Source organism: Podarcis filfolensis, assembly GCF_964270895.1.
Source record: "Podarcis filfolensis genome assembly, chromosome: 13".
Taxonomy (NCBI): Eukaryota; Metazoa; Chordata; class Lepidosauria; order Squamata; family Lacertidae; genus Podarcis; species Podarcis filfolensis.
In genome coordinates, this window is record NC_139615.1 from 5,707,148 (window position 1) to 5,724,240 (window position 17,093).

The following is a 17,093-nucleotide window of genomic DNA, read 5'->3' on the forward strand; positions in this document are numbered from 1 at the left end:
TCACGGCCACAAGATCAGAGGAATTCATGGGGGATAAGGCTACCTGTGGCTGGTATTCATAAAGGCTATGGAGACAGTGTGTCTGCTGGGAAGGGCAGCTGGGGAGAGTGCTGTTGCCCTCTGGGCTTCCCTTTGGCTGACCACTGCGAGAAGAGGATGCTAAACTAGATGGCCCTTTGGCCTGATCCAGGAGCTAGACTTTTCTGGTATTGCGTTCTACTCATCTAGGCCAGGGATGGAGAACCTTTGGCCATGTTCAACTACAACCCCTATCATTCCTGGCAGAGCCAACGGAAGTGAATCTGGCCACGTTTCTGATACAGGCCTTCATCTACAGGTTTCATTGGGGCAATCTGCCCAGTAATCTGGGTCAGGGTCAATATACAAGGGCACTTTCCCCATAGAAATCGCAGAATTGTAATGTTGGAAGGGACACCCAAGGGTCATCTAGTCCAACCCGCTGCAAAGTAAGCTAAGGAATCCCTGGCAGGCAGCTCTCCAACCTCTGCTGTAAAACCTCCAAGGAAAAGGAGTCCAATGAGGGAGATTGGAAACCTGAGGGCTGGCAGTTGTAGACTGCCTTCTCCCCAACGCCTTTTGCGTAAGGGAGATGTGTTTTTATTTCAGAGGCTGACCACCCTTCCCCTCTCAATCTCCCAGTTTTTAATCTTCATTTCTCATCCAGTTTCAGCGTCGTAGCAATTCCTCTCAATGACATCAAGAGGGATTTGAAGCCAGCTAATTTAATGCATAGGGACGTGGGTGGCGCTGTGGGTTAAACCACAGAGCCTAGGACTTGCCGATCAGAAGGTCGGTGGTTTGAATCCCCACAACGGGGTGAGCTCCCGTTGCTCGGTCCCTGCTCCTGCCAACCTAGCAGTTCGAAAGCACAAGTAGATAAATAGGTACCACTCCGGCGGGAAGGAAAACAGCATTTCCGTGCGCTGCTCTGGTTTGCCAGAAGCGGCTTAGTCATGCTGGCCACATGACCCGGAAGCTGTACGCCGGCTCCATTGGCCAATAAAGCAAGATGAGCGCCACAACCCCAGAGTCGGCCACAACTGGACCTAATGGTCAGGGGTCCCTTTACCCTTTACCTAATTTAATGCGCTCTGTGTGGGGCTGCCTTTGAAGGTGACCTGGAAACTGCAACTAATCCAGACTGCAGCAGCTAGACTGGTGACTGGGAGCGGCCGCCAAGAGGATACATTGGCTCCTGGTACGTTTCCAAGCACAATTTAAGTGTTGGTGCTGACCTTTAAAGCCCTAAGGGGCCTCGGCCCAGTATACCTGATCCCTGCGACAGCGCAGAAATACATGTGTCTTTTGCTGTGCACCAGTTGGCTGGCCCAATGGGAGATATCCATCGCCAACCCAGTACAGTGGTACCTCGGGTTAAGTACTTAATTCGTTCCGGAGGTCTGTTCTTAACCTGAAACTGTTCTTAACCTGAAGCACCACTTTAGCTAATGGGGCCTGCTGCTGCTGCCGCTCTGCTGGAGCACAATTTCTGTTCTCATCCTGAAGCAAATTTCTTAACCTGAGGTACTATTTATGAGTCTGTAACCTGAAGTGTATGTAACCTGAAGCGTATGTAACCCGAGGTACCATTGTACCCAGAAATCTCCACGTAGCTGCGACTGGACCTGTGCCAGTAGCAAAATGCGCCCAGGGGATTTCAGACCCTGACTAGTAGCCATGGTTAAGCCTTCTTCTCCGATCCTCCTTTCAAGTTCCGTAGTTTAACTACCGTATTTTTTGCACCATAGGGCGCACCGGACCATAGGGCGCACCCAGTTTTTAGGGGGGGGAATCAAGAAAAAAAAATCCCCCCCAGCCCCAAAGAGCAGCGTACAGGCTGCACACAACCTCTCCTTGCCGGAGGGGTTGCGCGCGGCTATGGCACAAGCCAAGGCAGCGAGCAGGATGGATCCCGCTCGCTGTTTTGGCTTCCCCTTTAGCCCCGTGCAGCCTCTCCTTGCCGGAGGGGTTGCGCGCAGCTATGGAGCAAGCCAAAGCAGCAAGCGGAATGGATCCCGCTCGCTGTTTTGGCTTCCCCTTTAGCCCCACGCAGCCTCTCCCTCCCGGGAGAGGCTGCGTGGGGCTAAAGACTCCATAGCCCCGTGCAGCCTCTCCTTGCCGGGAGACGCTGTGCAGGGCTTTCCTGGGAGGTGGGGGGATTCACCCACCTCCCGCAAAACCGGCAGAAGCCGCGCAACTCCTTTAAAGAGATCGCGGCTTCTCCTGGCTTTTCTGGGAGGTGGGAGAAGGGACTGATGCGGCCAGTCAGTCCCTTCTCCCTCCTGTGGAAAAGCCCGCAAGAGCGCACGGAGCTTGTGTGCAGCTCTTGGGGGCTTTTCCCACCTGCCTCCCCCCTGCATTCGCTCCATAGGACGCACACACATTTTCCCTTGCTGTTTAGGAGGGGAAAAGTGCGTCCTATGGTGCGAAAAATACGGTAAGTGCGGTGTGAAGAAGTCCTCTCTTTTGCCCGACCAGAATTCTCCCAATATTCCTCTTTGTTGAATGTCTAGCCCCGGTTTCCCAAACTTGGGTCTCTGGCTGTTTTTGGAATACAACTCCCATCATCCCTAGGTAGCAAGCAAGTCAGGGATGATGGGAAATGTAGTCCAAAAACAGCCGAAGACCCAAGTTTGGTGAAACTGTGGTCCAGTGTCAAGTGCAAGGGAGAAAAACATCTCTCTCTGCTTTTTCCATGCCACACATAATTTTATACAGGCATCTCCCCACTTACACCCATTAGCCTTGCACATGACTGAGTAGAAGATATCTGAAGGCAACCCTGTTTAGGGAAGCTTTTAATGTTTGATGCATTACTGTATTTTAATATTTTGTTGGAGGCCGCCCAGAGTGGCTGGGGAAGCCCAGCCAGATGGGTGGGGTATAAATAATAAATTATTATGTATTATTATATATATGCACAGCACCGGGAAATGGTGAAATAAATGCATTTAAACTGCAAAAAGATACAAGGGTGGCAAAAACGGTCCAAAAGGAGTGGAAAACTGCAAAAAAAATTGCGCAGAAAGAGCAGGGAAACAGCAAGTGATCCCAGGGGCTTCTGCACCACAGAGCTTTGAGGCCTGTGAAGAGTTGGAGTTTGAGAAAGGAGAAAGAACTTCTGGTTTTTAAAAGGGGCTCCAGAGGTTTAGAGGGTGTTTAAAGGCTTCTTAGATGGTATTTCCCCACTATGTGTGACTTCCTGCATGTGTGCAGCACCCCGGGGACGTGGTACCCACAAAACTGAGGAGATGCCATCTTACTTGTGTTCCTTTTTACTCACATTTCCTCAAAACCATTGGTTTTCAACCAGCGTGCCGTGGCACCCTGAGGTGACTTGAGGGGGCTTCCCCTTTCATTAACAGTGGCAAAAAAAAAAACAGTGGGGAAAGAGTTTTGCCTGACTGATTCATCTTCTTAAAATCTTCCCCAGCTTCAGTAGCTAACAGTTCCTTAGTGTTACACAGAGGGCTTGAGAAATGCAAAAAAAATAGCAAAGGAGTTTGATGGATGTATGTGCTCTACATGGAGGGATTTAAAAATAACCCTGAAAGTGAGGAGCGTCTTCCGTGTTTCTCTCTCCCTTCTACCCCTGACATGCCTCTCCCCAGTTCTTCCTAGGCAACCCCCTCCCCTTCTCCTTAACAGTCACCCAGCTTTATGGGGACAGGGAGGAGGTTGCAGGAAATAATAATAATAATAATAATAATAATAATAATAATAATAATAATAATTTATTATTTATACCCTGCCCATCTGGCTGAGTTTCCCCAGCCACTCTGGGCGGCTTCAAATCAAGTGTTAAAAACAATACAGCATTAAATATTAAAAACTTCCCTAAACAGGGCTGCCTTCAGATGTCTTTTAAAAAGAAGATAGCTGCTTAATTCCTTCACATCTGAAGGGAGGGCGTTCCACAGGGTGGGCGCCACTACCGAGAAGGCCCTCTGCCTGGTTCCCTGTAACCTCACTTCTCACAGTGAGGGAACCGCTAGAAGGCCCTTGGCACTGGATCTCAGTGTCCGGGCTGAATGATGGGGGTGGAGACGCTCCTTCAGGTATACAGGACTGAGGCTGTTTCGGGCTTTCAAGGTCAGCACCAACACTTTGAATTGTGCTCGGAAACGTACTGGGAGCCAATGCAGATCTCTCAGGACTGGTGTTATGTGGTCCCAGCGGCCACTCCCAGCCACCAGTCTAGCTGCCGCTAGGTTGACCGTATCTGCATGTTCTGTGCTTTTCGCTTTTCTTCCCTGCGATACCAAGTAGTTCTGCTTCAGATCTTAATCTCGTTTTGCCCTCTCCACCCCACACCCCTAGCGCACACCAATTTCAGCCAAGGCAGGCTGGGGCTGCAATGTGGCGTTTGTCGGCTCAGCCCCGCACAGCAGCAGCATCGCTCAGGTTCCAGTTGAAAAGGGGCAGGGCGGAACAGGGAAATACTCCACTGACGTGTAACTTGATCCCAGTGTAAGTGGCTTCCGCAGGGGAGCTGCAGAAACAATGTGGTTGGTGGTCAAATGAACCATGGACTCAGAAAGGTTGCTACAACCCTAAACTAGTAAGCCCCCAATGTAACCTTGCACGTTTGTGGTTTTCTGTAGGGGAAACATGTTGGGACGAGCGTCATTCATTCTCAGAAATGACAGCCTGTGTACGTTAAACTGTGTGAAGTTTCCAGAAGCAGCGCCAAGCCGGTTTGCTTACAGCAGGTGAAAGGACACTCTGAAGAATGCTTTCTAAACACACACAGTTTCCGAACTGGACAGAGAGAGATGTTTAGTCCGAACTCTGCTATTGTACTGTGAAGATATGAAGAAAGAGAGTCTGGCAGCTTTTGGGCCGAGCCCGAAGCTTTTAAGTTGAACCTCTTATCAGGACTCCGATTGATTTATGTACAGTCTGTGACCTACGCTTAAGAATGAGGGGAAATATTTCTGTCTGTATTCAAACGTTTCCTGGAATTTGTTTCTTACACTCCGTGCTAGACTTGGGACTCCTAAGCGCTTGGAAGCCATGTGTTTACTTTGCTACAACGGGGCCTGGTACAGTGGTACCATCAAGCTTAATCCAGTCCGGGAGTCCATTCGACTCCTGAAATGGTTCGAAAACCAAGGTGCGGCTTTCAATTGGCTGCAGGAGCTTCCTGCACTCAATCGGAAGCCGCGTCGGACGTTCGGCTTCCGGAAAACATTCGCAAACCGGAACACTCGCTTCCAGGTTTGCAGCGTTCGGGAGCCGATTTGTTCGAGAACCAAGGTACCGCTATACTTGGAAAGGTTTTGGGTTGCCTAGAAAAACTCCCAACAGGATGTTGCAAATATCCCCAACCAAACACACACATACGCACCAAGGGCAAATCTTCCTGCTGGTCTGCATGTTGACGGCTGCCACAGTTTCGATCAGTCCCCCCCATGGTGGCTGCAAGGGCTGTCACTCACCAATTTCCTGGAGGCTGACTGGATGAGCTGCTGCAAGGTGTAGTTGGCCACCTTGTGGGCTGCCAGGACGTGAAGCTGGCCTTTCATGTGGGCCTTATAGAAGGAGAGCAAGGCTTTCCGGTCAGACACTTCCAGGACCTTGTCCAGCACCCGGCTGCAAGTGGCGTCCTTCAGAAACACCAGGAGGGGGCTGAGAGAGAAAGATGGCCCCCGGTCAGAGAAGTCCCAGGCGAGTTCATGTTGCTTCTTTAACCACGTCCCCATCCCCCCCACACCTTGGAAAGTCCCAAAGCCCACCCTCTAGGCCCCCAGAGCCAGTAAAAAGGAGGCAAGACAGGAGAAGGGGTAAATTTATTTGTTGGTTTTATTTGTTCCCCATTGGAATTTATTTATTTATTTGATAAAATTATATATATACACAGCTTGGTTGTTGTTTTTTTAAAAAACAAACAAACTCATAGTGGTTTACAGAAAAAAAACAAGGAAATTCAAAAGCTACAAAACTTTCAAAAGTAACTGGAAGTCAACCACAAGCTGAAGAACCAGATTAAAACACAGTGTCGGCATCCTACATTATCTGGGAAGGGTTGCCTGAACAAGACACGCTTTTAGCAGTCCCTGAAAAAAGATACAGTTTAGTTTTGAAGTTCATTGTTCTAGCGGAAGGCCGTGACAAACTTGCAGCAACAGCATTAATAACCCACAACATGCATATGGAAGCTGACATCCACGATGGAAGAGAGAAGATATCAGAGACCCCAACCAGCTTAAATCCATCCTAATTTCAGATTAAACCTCTGAAACAATTTAAAAAGGTTTTTCCTAACTTCCTTTTCCTGGATTTTTTTTAGTCGGTGCATAGAGCGCCACTATATGTGTGTGTGTGTGTGTGTGTGTGTGTGTGTGTGTGTTAGGAAGCTGTCAATGTCACTCAAAAGAAACCAAACCATTTCTGCCAGGCTGCAACCTGCATCCTTCACCCTTTCTCCTATTTTATAATCACAATAATCCGTGAGGTAGGTTAGGCTAAGGGAGAGTGATGAGCTCCTAGGTAGGGCTGGCCAATACCTGGTTTTCAACACTGTGACGTATCACCAGCGAAACATCGCAATATACCGATACAGTGGTACCTTGGTTTAAGTGCTTAATTCGTTCTGGAGGTCCGTTTTTAACCTGAAACTGTTCTTAACCTGAAGCACCACTTTAGGTAATGGGGCCTCCCGCTGCCGCTGTGCTGCCGGAGCACGATTTCTGTTCTCATCCTGAAGCAAAGTTCTTAACCTGAAGCACTATTTCTGGGTTAGCGGAAGCTGTAACCTGAAATGTCTGTAACCCGAGGTACCACTGTATATCATGATGGCTGAAAGAAGGATGGAGCTTTGTCAAGGCAAACAGGGGAATGTCCTGGCAACTGCGGCTATTTAGGGGTCTAAAATGCATACAGTTTTACTTACCTTTAGCATACTGTTACAACAGTTATTTCACAGCACTGATAATTTTTTTAACCAGCACATTTTCTCTAAAATTAAAGAGTTAGCAGCATAGATATCAAAGGCAAGGTGAGAAAACGCTCCCTAACAATTCAATTACATTGCTGAACAAGGAAAAAAAAGCCAATTCTGCGTCACACTTTTAGGTATTTCAAGTATAGAGTTTTAGCTGAATGTGCATATACAGCCCCCAACACCAGTTATTTGACTGTTTTGTTCGTTTTCTTTCGTAAACCTGGATAAATTTTAACAGGGGGGGGGTGGAAAACCTTGTCAAACGAAATTTATATTTTTCGCCAGGAAGATTTGCATTTCAGCGTTCTCCGGCAAGAGAGACGCCTTCTGTTTCTGGAGAACGTTGCCAGCCGAGCTGAACACACTTTCGGAAGACACACTCGTCCCCGGAATGGCCAAAAACCTCTTGGCAAGCACCTTCAACATTGGGAAGAACGCCTCATTCGTCTTCCACCACATCAGTGGGGAATCATCAAAGTTCACTCTGGGCATTGCCATGTAGCCTTTCAGCTCTTTTTCGGCTTTCAAGACGGACAGCGGTTCAAATCCATCGCCCGAAAGGTCCTCCTCTTCCTCCAAATCGAAAATTTTCGCCAATCCTTCCTTTTTGGGTGTATCAGGCTGAGAGTCTGGCTCCTCAGACAGGCTGCCGGCGTGCAAGTCGGCCATCTTTTGTATGGCCTCCTGCCTGACAACCTCTGGGGACTCCAAAAAACGCAGGCGGAACCTGGGATCGCACAACGAGGCCAGGCCCAAAGTGGTCACCATGGGCCCGTTTTCGTACTTTTCCGACAGCGCGCCCAAAATCTCTTGTTTGATGTCCTGCAAGAGCGTGCTGTCTCCCTCCTCGGGCTGGAGACGCTTCTTAATTTGCCTGTAGAGAGGAAGAACGGAGGAGGCCGTGACGCAGCTGCTCCCGCTGAGAGTCGTCGTGATGTCTTCCAGGAGGGTAGCTGCAGAGACAAAGTCCTGCACAGCCGAGACGTCGCACCCTTCCAGCATCAAATGCTTTTTGGACGGGTAATCCATCAGCATCTTGCAAACCGGGAGCTGGTTTTCGAGAAACCTCCGGCAGAGCTTAAGCACGCTCCACCATTTCGTGGGGCAAGCACTGGGCAGACTCACTTTCTCCATCTGAAGCAGCTCCTGGGCTTTGCCCAGGTCTCGTCTCATCTTCCAGCTGTGGCAAATGGTGTTCTGCAAGCTTTTCAGCCGGACGATCGCCCTCCTCAGCGGCGTCAGGTTCAAAGCTCGGCCGACGCCGGTGTTGATGTTCTGGGCAAAGCAAGAGATGTACTCCAAGCCCAGCTGCTTGACGGCTTTCAGAATGGCGCCGTTATCGTCCGTCGTGCTGCAAAAGATGTTCTTCACGTCAATGTCCCACTCCGACAAGGTGTCGGCCAGCATCTCGCAGAGGTTGTCGGAGGTGTGGTCCTTCAGAAAGTGCTTGCAGCCCAAGAAAGCGTTGATCAGCTTCCACTCGTCGGAAATGAAATGGACCGTCACGGCTAAGAACGGGGTGCCTCCTACCGACGTCCAGCAATCGGTAGTGATGACCAGCTCGCTCTCCTTCACCCGACCGATTTCCCTCCTCATTTTCTCCACCGTGTCATTGTACAGCGTCGGAACGCCTTTGGTTGCAAAGTATTTTCTGCTGGGCAATTGGTACCTTGGGTTCAGGGTGTTGACCATTTGGATAAATTTAGGGTGGTCTACTATGTTGTAAGACTGCATGCACGTAGCCAGGTATTCCGTGATGGCCTGGCTACAAGATCGGGGGGTCTCAAAACTGAGCGGCTGAAAATCCAACAGCGTTTTTTGCCGTTTCCTAGGAATTTCCGCGGCGGTTTTGGCAGGCTCGGAGGCGCTGACCGCTGCCGCTGTAGCAGCCGGAGGGTCATCAGCATTGTTACATGAATGATCAGAAACGCCCGCCGAAGAAGAAGGCAGCTCCTTAAATTTCTGGGGGTGGTGCAGCTTGAGGTGGCTAGTGAGATTGGTGGTGTTTCCGCCCTTCACCGATACGGAATGCAAACATATTTTACAAATGGCGATATTATGAACCACCACGCGGTCACTTTCGTCAGCAGGCAAGCCAAAATGCATCCAAACGGGACTTTTGGTTTTGGGCTTGCCTACCAGATGGTGGTATTCGGGGCGTTCCAAAGTACGGCGATGAGTCATAGTGAACGCAATTAATCTGGGAAAATATTGAACAAAAGTAAAAAATCTAAACTCGACGCACATAATTCTATGAAAATTAACTCAACGATAGCACGCTTCAACAGCACCACTGAAGGTTTTATGGAGAATATCTTAATGTTCTGTGCGGTTTAGGGGGCAAATTTAAAATTTATGAAAGTGGTCGATTTAGTAAAAATGTTAAACTTGCATGTGATTAACAATTAGTAATTTACTAGTGTCAAGTTGCATCTGCTTCCCCACCAGGGTGGATAAAAATCAATTATTATTTTTTTAAAAATCGGATTATTATTATTATTTATTAGATTTTTTTAAAATTAAAATTGAATTTTTTAAACAAAATGCTTTTGAAGGAAAAAATCTTGCTAAAGATAGTTTTCCAATTAAGTTACATTAGAGTACAAAGGCAATACATTCATCAGGAAATAAGGATTTTTAAAAAGTTTTTCATGCATGTCTTCTCAGTCAATTTTTTAAAAAAACTGTTTAACCACATCAGTTAACAAACATGGATACATAGGCTACAATGTTATTGTTTTAGTTAAATAAATGGTTTAAACTGTTATTAAGGAAATGATTATCTATTTATTTTTCTCCTTCCAATAAAGTACAGCGGAACAGTTGTCCAAATATAAACGGTTAACTTATTAAACCTCACAATAATCTCATAATTATCGGTCTGTGTATTTCTGACAGTATAACCAGATCAGTGATTTTTTATGTAACTGTAAAAACTACTCTGAAAATTTAATATTCCAAAAATGAAACTTTCCTCTGGTTGTAAATATTAAGATGATACCAGCAAGAATGAACCATTCAGTAAAAAATAAAATAAAAAAAATGATGTAAATCAAGTCTTACTGACTAGTTATTTAAATCGATTTGATTTAAATCAAATCCACCCTGTTCCCCACTAAGAAGACCAAGTGAGCAAGTCCCACTATGTTCAACTAAATCTACTTCTACTTTCCCAGGAGTAAGCCCCATTGAATTTAGCAGGGCTTGCTTCTGAGAAGACATGCATTTGCTCCCACTGCTTACCAACAAACACCTTCCATATCGTTCTCGCCTCTCAACTACCCAGCCTCCCATTTCAGCATAAGGCAGCCAGTTCAACCTTCTTCCCCCCTCCATCTCCCCCTATCGTGACACAGAAGGCCCCCAAAAAACCCTCGCCCCACCAATCTCTCCCTTTTTATCAAAGGGGGAGAAGGAGGGAGGGCAAGGAAGCCAAGAGATAGCCTCCTTTAAATATGAATAACCATAAAACCTGCCTTTTTAATATGGGGGGGAAGCTGTTTAAGGGGAACCAACAACGTAAACACGACCAGAAAATAAAAATAAGAACACTCCCCCCCCCCTTTTCATTTTTGCCGGTGGGGGTGGAAAAGAAGAAAAATGGGATGATAACAGCAACAACAAAAGTATAGGGTTGTGGGAACAAATGGGTGAGAAAGCAAATGGGTGAGGGCAGGGCCGGATTTAGGTTTGATGAGGCCCTACGCTACTGAAGGTAACGGGGCCCTTTATATGTCCAGCTGTCCTTTGTCAACAACAAATTGTCGCTGTTTTTTTGTGCTGAATATATGCTATATGGTAATTTATGGACCTCATAGGTATCTCAAGCCATTTGCAGAATGTAGGCACCCTATATATAGAAAGGAGCAAAGCAGTGATATTTTAGGGAGCAGGCTAGCAGGCGGGGCCCATGACTTACATCAGGCATAGGCAAACTCGGCCCTCCAGATGTTTTGGGACTACAACTCCCATCATCCCTGATCACTGGTCCTGTGAGCTAGGGATGATGGGAGTTGTAGTCCCAAAACATCTGGAGGGCTGAGTTTGCCTATGCCTGGCTTACATCATAGGAGCCTACACAACACAAAACACTGTTGCTGTATGTAGGTTTTACTTTAATTGTTTTTTATCTTATATTTTGGAAGTGTACATCCATTTTTTTCCCCCTTTAATTTTTTTTGGGGGGGCCCCAAGAGAGTGAGGCCCTAAGCTATAGCTTGTTTAGCTTATACGTAAATCTGGCACTGGGTGAAGGGGAAATTGGGGAGAGATGAAGGGTAAGGAGGAGAAAATGGGGAGGGAGACAGGCAATTCCACACAGGCTCACAAAGGAAGAGAGAGACAAGGAAGAGGACCAACACATAGACAAATACACACAAAAACAAATGCAGAAGGGAAAAGCGTTAGCACAGGGAGACAAAGGCACACATATACAAGAGGGAAGAAGGGAGGAAAGAGGCTTAAACAACAGGGCATGGGTTTTTGTTTAACTCAGAAGCAGATAACACCAGTTTATTTTTTTCACGGGAGAAAGGAAGGGGGAACGGGAACCCCAGCAAGAAGCCTGGAGCCAAATCAACTGGCATTTCCCTCAACTACCTACCAGATTGGCGCCTATCCTATACAGTGGACCCTTGGTTCTCAAACGCCTTGGTTCTCAAACAACTTGGAACCCAAACACTGCAAGCCCAGAAGTAAGTGTTCCGGTTTGCAGACTTTTTTTGGAAGCCAAACGTGCTCTGTTTTGAGTGTTACGCTTCCAATTTGAGTGCCACACTTCCGTTTTGAGTGTTACGCTGAGGTCTGTCTGTTTTCGCTATTCATTTTGCGTTTTCGTGGCTATTTTTTGTGTGACTATGTGGAACCCAGTTCAGCTACTGACTGATTGATTGTGTGACCGCAGTACAGTCATACCTCGGGTTGAAGTTGCTTCAGGTTGAGCGTTTTCGGGTTGCCCTCCGCAGCGACCCGGAAGTGACGGAACGCGTGACTTCCGGGTTTCACCGCTCACGCATGCGCATACGCTCAAAATGACGTCACGTGCATGTGCAGAAGCGGCGAATCGCAACCCGCAAGCACTCTGGAACGGATCCCGTTCGCATCCGGAGGTACCACTGTACATTGTTTCGTGCGTTCATTTTATGGAACGATGGTCTCGTTAAGATAGTAAAATTCATGTTAAATTGCTGTTTCAGGGGTTGCTTTTTTAAAAGCCTGGAACAGATTAATCCGTTTTGCATTACTTTCTATGGGAAAGCGCGCCTTGGTTTTGGAACACTTTGGTTTTGGAACAGACTTCCTCAACGGATTAAGTTTGAGAACCAAGGTACCACTGTACTTAAAGCAAGAACCTCATGCAGCAGCTGCTTTTGTCAGCGCCTGCTCTTGTGGTTCGCTGTCCCCTGCAGGAGGCAGGGGAGAACAGAGCCAGAAGAGTTAGCAGGGGCTGCAGGAATCGAGAGAAGTGTTGGCTGGCTTTCCCGCATTGCGATTTTTGCAGAGCGCACACACATCGTGACTGGCGATATATCGCCAGGTCCAATATCACGAAACCGTTATCCCAATGCGGACTTCAAACCAGTTTTGGGAGATATAGAGGGCAAGGCCTTCTAACCACTACACCACACTGCCCAGAGAACCAACAGCGAACAACAGGAGGTGCTGGTGGGTAATATTTCGTAGTTGCAATCTGGACAATCACAACATGCCCCTATAAGTTTACTTCTTTTTAAATGGAGTCCCCGCAGGTTTGCTAGAAGGCAGGACAGCTCCACTCCAAACCAGCCAATGGGCAGGGTATAAATAATGAAATTATCTTTATTATCTAGTGGGTGCAGCAATAAAACTGCTCACACGTTTGCAGAACTAAGCAGGGCCCGGTATGGTTTCAAATTGGAAGGGGGGCTACGGGGTGAGATGCCTGCATTGTTAGGGGTTGGACTAGATGATCCTTGCGCCCCTTCCAAGTCTACTATTCTGTAATTCTATTATTCTGTGTTCTAAATCCACCCAGAACAGCAGCGGCAGCTTCCAAACAAAATCACAGGCAGGATTTGAAATTTTAGCAACGGGAAGATATATGAACTAGAGGATATTAAATGAAATGCAGAATATTATGAGGAATACCAAAGGGATGGGTATAAAAACAGCATGGACGGCAAGGTAGGAAGTCAAATTATAAGAGAAATGTATAACAGATTTGAAATTCATTGGTTAAAGTTATGAAAATCTAATAGAAATCTCTTTAAAAAGGAACAGCAGCAGCAGCTTCCAAGTCTCCTCCCACCATCACCGCCCCCACCGCCCGCGGCCAATCAGAGCACTTACCTCTGCCCAGGAGACACATTGCGGGAGCTCAAGTAGCCAATCATGGAGTGGCACAGCTCTGAGCAGTCTGCTGGCAGCTTCCGGTGCAAGACCTCCAGCGCCACCTGGAGGCAGAGGCTGAAATACTTGTTGGTGATGAAACCTGGGGAGGAAAATAAAGATTTCGAAGGGAGACGTTTAGATGCTAAACTTTAGCAAGGAGATACTGCAGGTGGGGGCGCCACCCGTCACCCACACCTGACATCCGTGTCCCTTGTTACAACGAGTAAGAAGAGCAGGATGAAAAGTACTACTGTATTTCTCGCTCTATAAGACGCACCAGGCCACAAGACGCACCTAGTTTTTGGAGGAGGAAAACAAGAAAAAAAATATTCTGAATCTCAGAAGCCAGAACAGCAAGAGGGATCGCTGCGCAGTGAAAGCAGCAACCCCTCTTGCTGTTCTGGCTTCTGGGATAGTTGCGCAGCCTGCATTCGCGCCATAAGACGCATACACATTTCCCCTTACTTTTTAGGAGGGAAAAAGTGAGTCTTATAGAGCAAAAAATACGGTAAATGAGAATAGTAATAACTGCAATGCAACTAGATAGATGCCCCAACAGAGCAAAAGGCAAAGCTACATCGTATAAGAGTACAGCCCATCTCACGCCAACGTTCTTCAGCTCCCTCAAACACGTCTGTTCATTTTTGCAAACGTAATCCGGGGTCTCATCTTTTAAGACCAAGGTTTTGCACTCTGATCTATGCATGCAGACCATAATAAGGCAAAAAGAGGCCCACAGCCGTGGAACAGACTCAAAATGACTTCACAAAGCAAGTTGGGGACGGAAGGCGAGAAAGGGGGGGGGGAATCACATTTTGGAACGCCCTTTTGCGTTTTCAATCCTGCAATCGGAAACCAGGCACGGGCTCTCTTCCCTTGTGGGTTTTTTGGCTGCTTGTCATGTATGATCTAGCCAAGATTCCTGCATCGCATTGCAGGGGGTTGGACTGGATAACCCTCAGGGGCCCCTTCCAACTTGACGATCAGGTTCTAGACGACAGGCAACAGAATGAAGAACAACAGCCCCTCATCGCTCTCTCCCCTCTCCTTTGCCCCAATTGTACTTTCCTTTGCTTATTTGTTTGTTTCGTAACACAAGAAAACCTATAATAAAAAACTTCTTTTTGGAAAAACGGAGAATTCCACACAGACCCCATCCACAGCATGGAAGTGGTACAGTCCACTGTACCTCCCCAAGACACGCCCGCCCCCCCATTTCCTAAAGCTGATGGAAGTGTCCGTCAGATCCAACAGCCCCTCCTCCCTCCAGGAGTCCCTGGGCTGAGCTGGATTCGCATTGGCAGCAGGCGGCGCAGCCTCACTTGGAATGTGCTCCTGAAAGCTCCCTTTGAATTCGCCCAGGAGGGACTGGAAGGTTTCTGGGACCTCAAATTCCGAAGGCCCATCGCTCTCCAGTTTAGCCTTTTTGGCCCTGGAGAAAGAAGACCCTGGAGGGAGGAGAGAGAAAGAGAGAAATGTTCATGAGAGAGGGGAAAAAATTGGCAGGGGAAGGAAGATAGTTGATATTAAAACACCCTCTCAGCACTCCTTTCCAAATGTTGCAAACGTGCTCCCCTATATCATTGCTGGAAGGCTTGTGATAAACTTAGCACATATTCTAATTTATGGTGGAAATGCATTTTCTCTGGAATTTAATGTTGACAGAAATGATGCACGCCGCTAAAAAAAAAGACTGTTTGCTGTCCAAAATCAAATGCTAATGAATGAATATTTTCGATGATACAAATGTAGATATATTGTCAAAAGAACCGGCCTTACGCACGATCTTGGGAGCTCAAATAATTATTGCAACTCGGCGGAAAGCAGCCCCAAAATCTTACACCGCATGTTTGGCACCACTCACTCTGGGATATAGCTATAATGGTGAAAATTACACATAATTTTACATGATTTGCCATAACAAATATATCGGAACCATAATTTTTAAGTCAACCAATTGTCACAAGCCTGGCAGACTTTGAACCACGTTTGACAATGAAATAATGTTAACATTCTTTAAGTCCCACTTTTTTCATTATTTCATGATTTGCTAATTACCCCATGTAACTGTGCTTATTTTATATGCCTATGCTGGTTTTAGTTATCTTTATTCATCTCATAAAACTTTGACACCACTTGACTGAAAAAAAAAACAACAACCAACCTCACAGCCGTCTTTACAAAGATAAAACGATGAAATTTAAAACTATAATTTAATACTTTAGAAAAGCTAAAACAATAGACTGAAAACAGACAAAAACTCGCTTCAGCTGGGGAGGCTTGCTGAAACAAAAATGTGTCAAAAGAGTGGGGGGTTTAAAAGAAAAAGTTTTCATTTCCATCTGTTGCTTTAATTTCTCTATCCGTTTTATATGCATTATAAAACAAAATTTTAAAAATGGCATTGATTTTTCGGAGGGTTTGTTTTGCTTTGTTATTACATTGCATATTTTGCATTTTTGTGCTGCAAACCGCCCCGCGATCTTCGGGTGAAGGGTGGGATATAAAATTAACAGATAAAATAGATAACGAGCCACACTGACCTGACACTGGGAGTCCCCGTCCCCCGTCCGACCTGACCCGGACCCCTCCGAGCACCTGCAGCAGCGTCCGCACCACGAAGCTGGCGTGGGTGTCCAGGGCAAAGGTTGGCAGCTCCTCCTGCACGGCCCTCGCCAGCTCCAGGACCTGGTCCTCCAGCTCCTCAGCATCCTCTGCTCCCTCCGAAATCAGGACCGGGGCTCTGAGCAGGGCGGCCTCCAGGATGTGAGCCCCGCAGGGATGGCAGGCGGCCAGGCGCAGAGCGGGAAGGAAGGCCCGCAGCAGGCGGCTCAGGCTGGGCGCAGAGGCGGAAGGGAGGAGGGCCTGGAGGAGCAGAGAGCCGGCTGTGTCCAGGGCCAGAGGGAGGGCCACGGCTTCTGCCTCCACCAGGACGTTGCTGACAAAGAGGGCTGGGGGGCGGGGAGAAAGGCAAGAGAACGTCACGTCAGTTCTGTGTCCGGGGCAGCTGTCTGCCAGCTCCATCTGGTACACAGGATGAGACCCTCCCTGCCCGCAGACTGTCTTGCCAGAGTAGTGCAAGTACTGTTTTAAGGGGACAGGGGGCAGGCGGGTGGGGGGGACTCCCTGGTCCTGAATTGGGGAACTGTGCCCCCAAAGGACCAGGTGCGCAGCCTGGGAGTCATTTTGGACTCACAGCTGTCCATGGAGGCGCAGGTCAATTCTGTGTCCAAGGCAGCTGTTTATCAGCTCCATCTGGTACGCAGGATGAGACCCTCCCTGCCCACAGGCTGTCTGGCCAGAGTGGTGCATGCTCTGGTTATCTCCCGCTTGGACTACTGCAATGCGCTCTACGTGGGGCTACCTTTGAAGCTGACCTGGAAACTACAACTAATCCAGAATGCGGCAGCTAGACTAGGGACTGGGAGTGGCTGCCGAGACCATATAACACCGGTCCTGAAAGACCTACATTGGCCCCCAGTATGTTTCTGAGCACAATTCAAAGTTTTGGTGCTGACCTTGAAAGACCTACATTGGCCCCCAGTCCTGTATACCTGAAGGAGCGTCTCCATCACCATTGTTCGGCCCTGACGCTGAGGTCCAGCTCCAAGGGCTTTCTGGCGGTTTCCTCCCTGTGAGAAGTGAGGTTGCAGGGAACCAGGCACAGGGCCTTATCAGTGGTGGTGCCCACCATGTGGAACGCCCTCCCATCAGATGACCCTCCCCGCCTGGCCACCCAGCCTCCGTGAAGGTAAGC

The 17,093-nt window shown here is 47.8% G+C and overlaps 1 protein-coding gene and 1 long non-coding RNA gene across 8 annotated transcripts in view; one reads left to right on the forward strand and one right to left on the reverse strand.

Annotated features, from left to right (window-relative positions):
- The window catches only part of NOP9 (NOP9 nucleolar protein), a 31,153-nt gene that overhangs the window by 7,838 nt on the left and 6,222 nt on the right, over positions 1-17,093 (reverse strand). For 3 of the 7 annotated variants that reach the window (XM_083580844.1, XM_083580845.1, XM_083580848.1), the window contains exons 3-6: positions 15,880-16,287; positions 14,659-14,784; positions 13,295-13,436; positions 5,463-5,652 (exon numbers count right to left, since the gene is read on the reverse strand). In XM_083580844.1, coding sequence (XP_083436970.1) covers positions 5,463-5,652; positions 13,295-13,436; positions 14,659-14,784; positions 15,880-16,287 — 866 coding nt within the window. Of the gene's footprint in view, positions 1-5,462; positions 5,653-5,808; positions 9,168-13,294; positions 13,703-13,865; positions 14,785-15,879; positions 16,288-17,093 lie in introns of those variants that run through there. The other 4 variants (XM_083580842.1, XM_083580843.1, XM_083580846.1 and 1 more) reach the window with 3 other exon arrangements.
- On the forward strand, positions 964-2,524 carry LOC310747037. Its single transcript, XR_014540861.1, has 3 exons — positions 964-1,385; positions 1,621-1,751; positions 2,464-2,524. It is a non-coding gene; the product is annotated as an uncharacterized lncRNA (long non-coding RNA).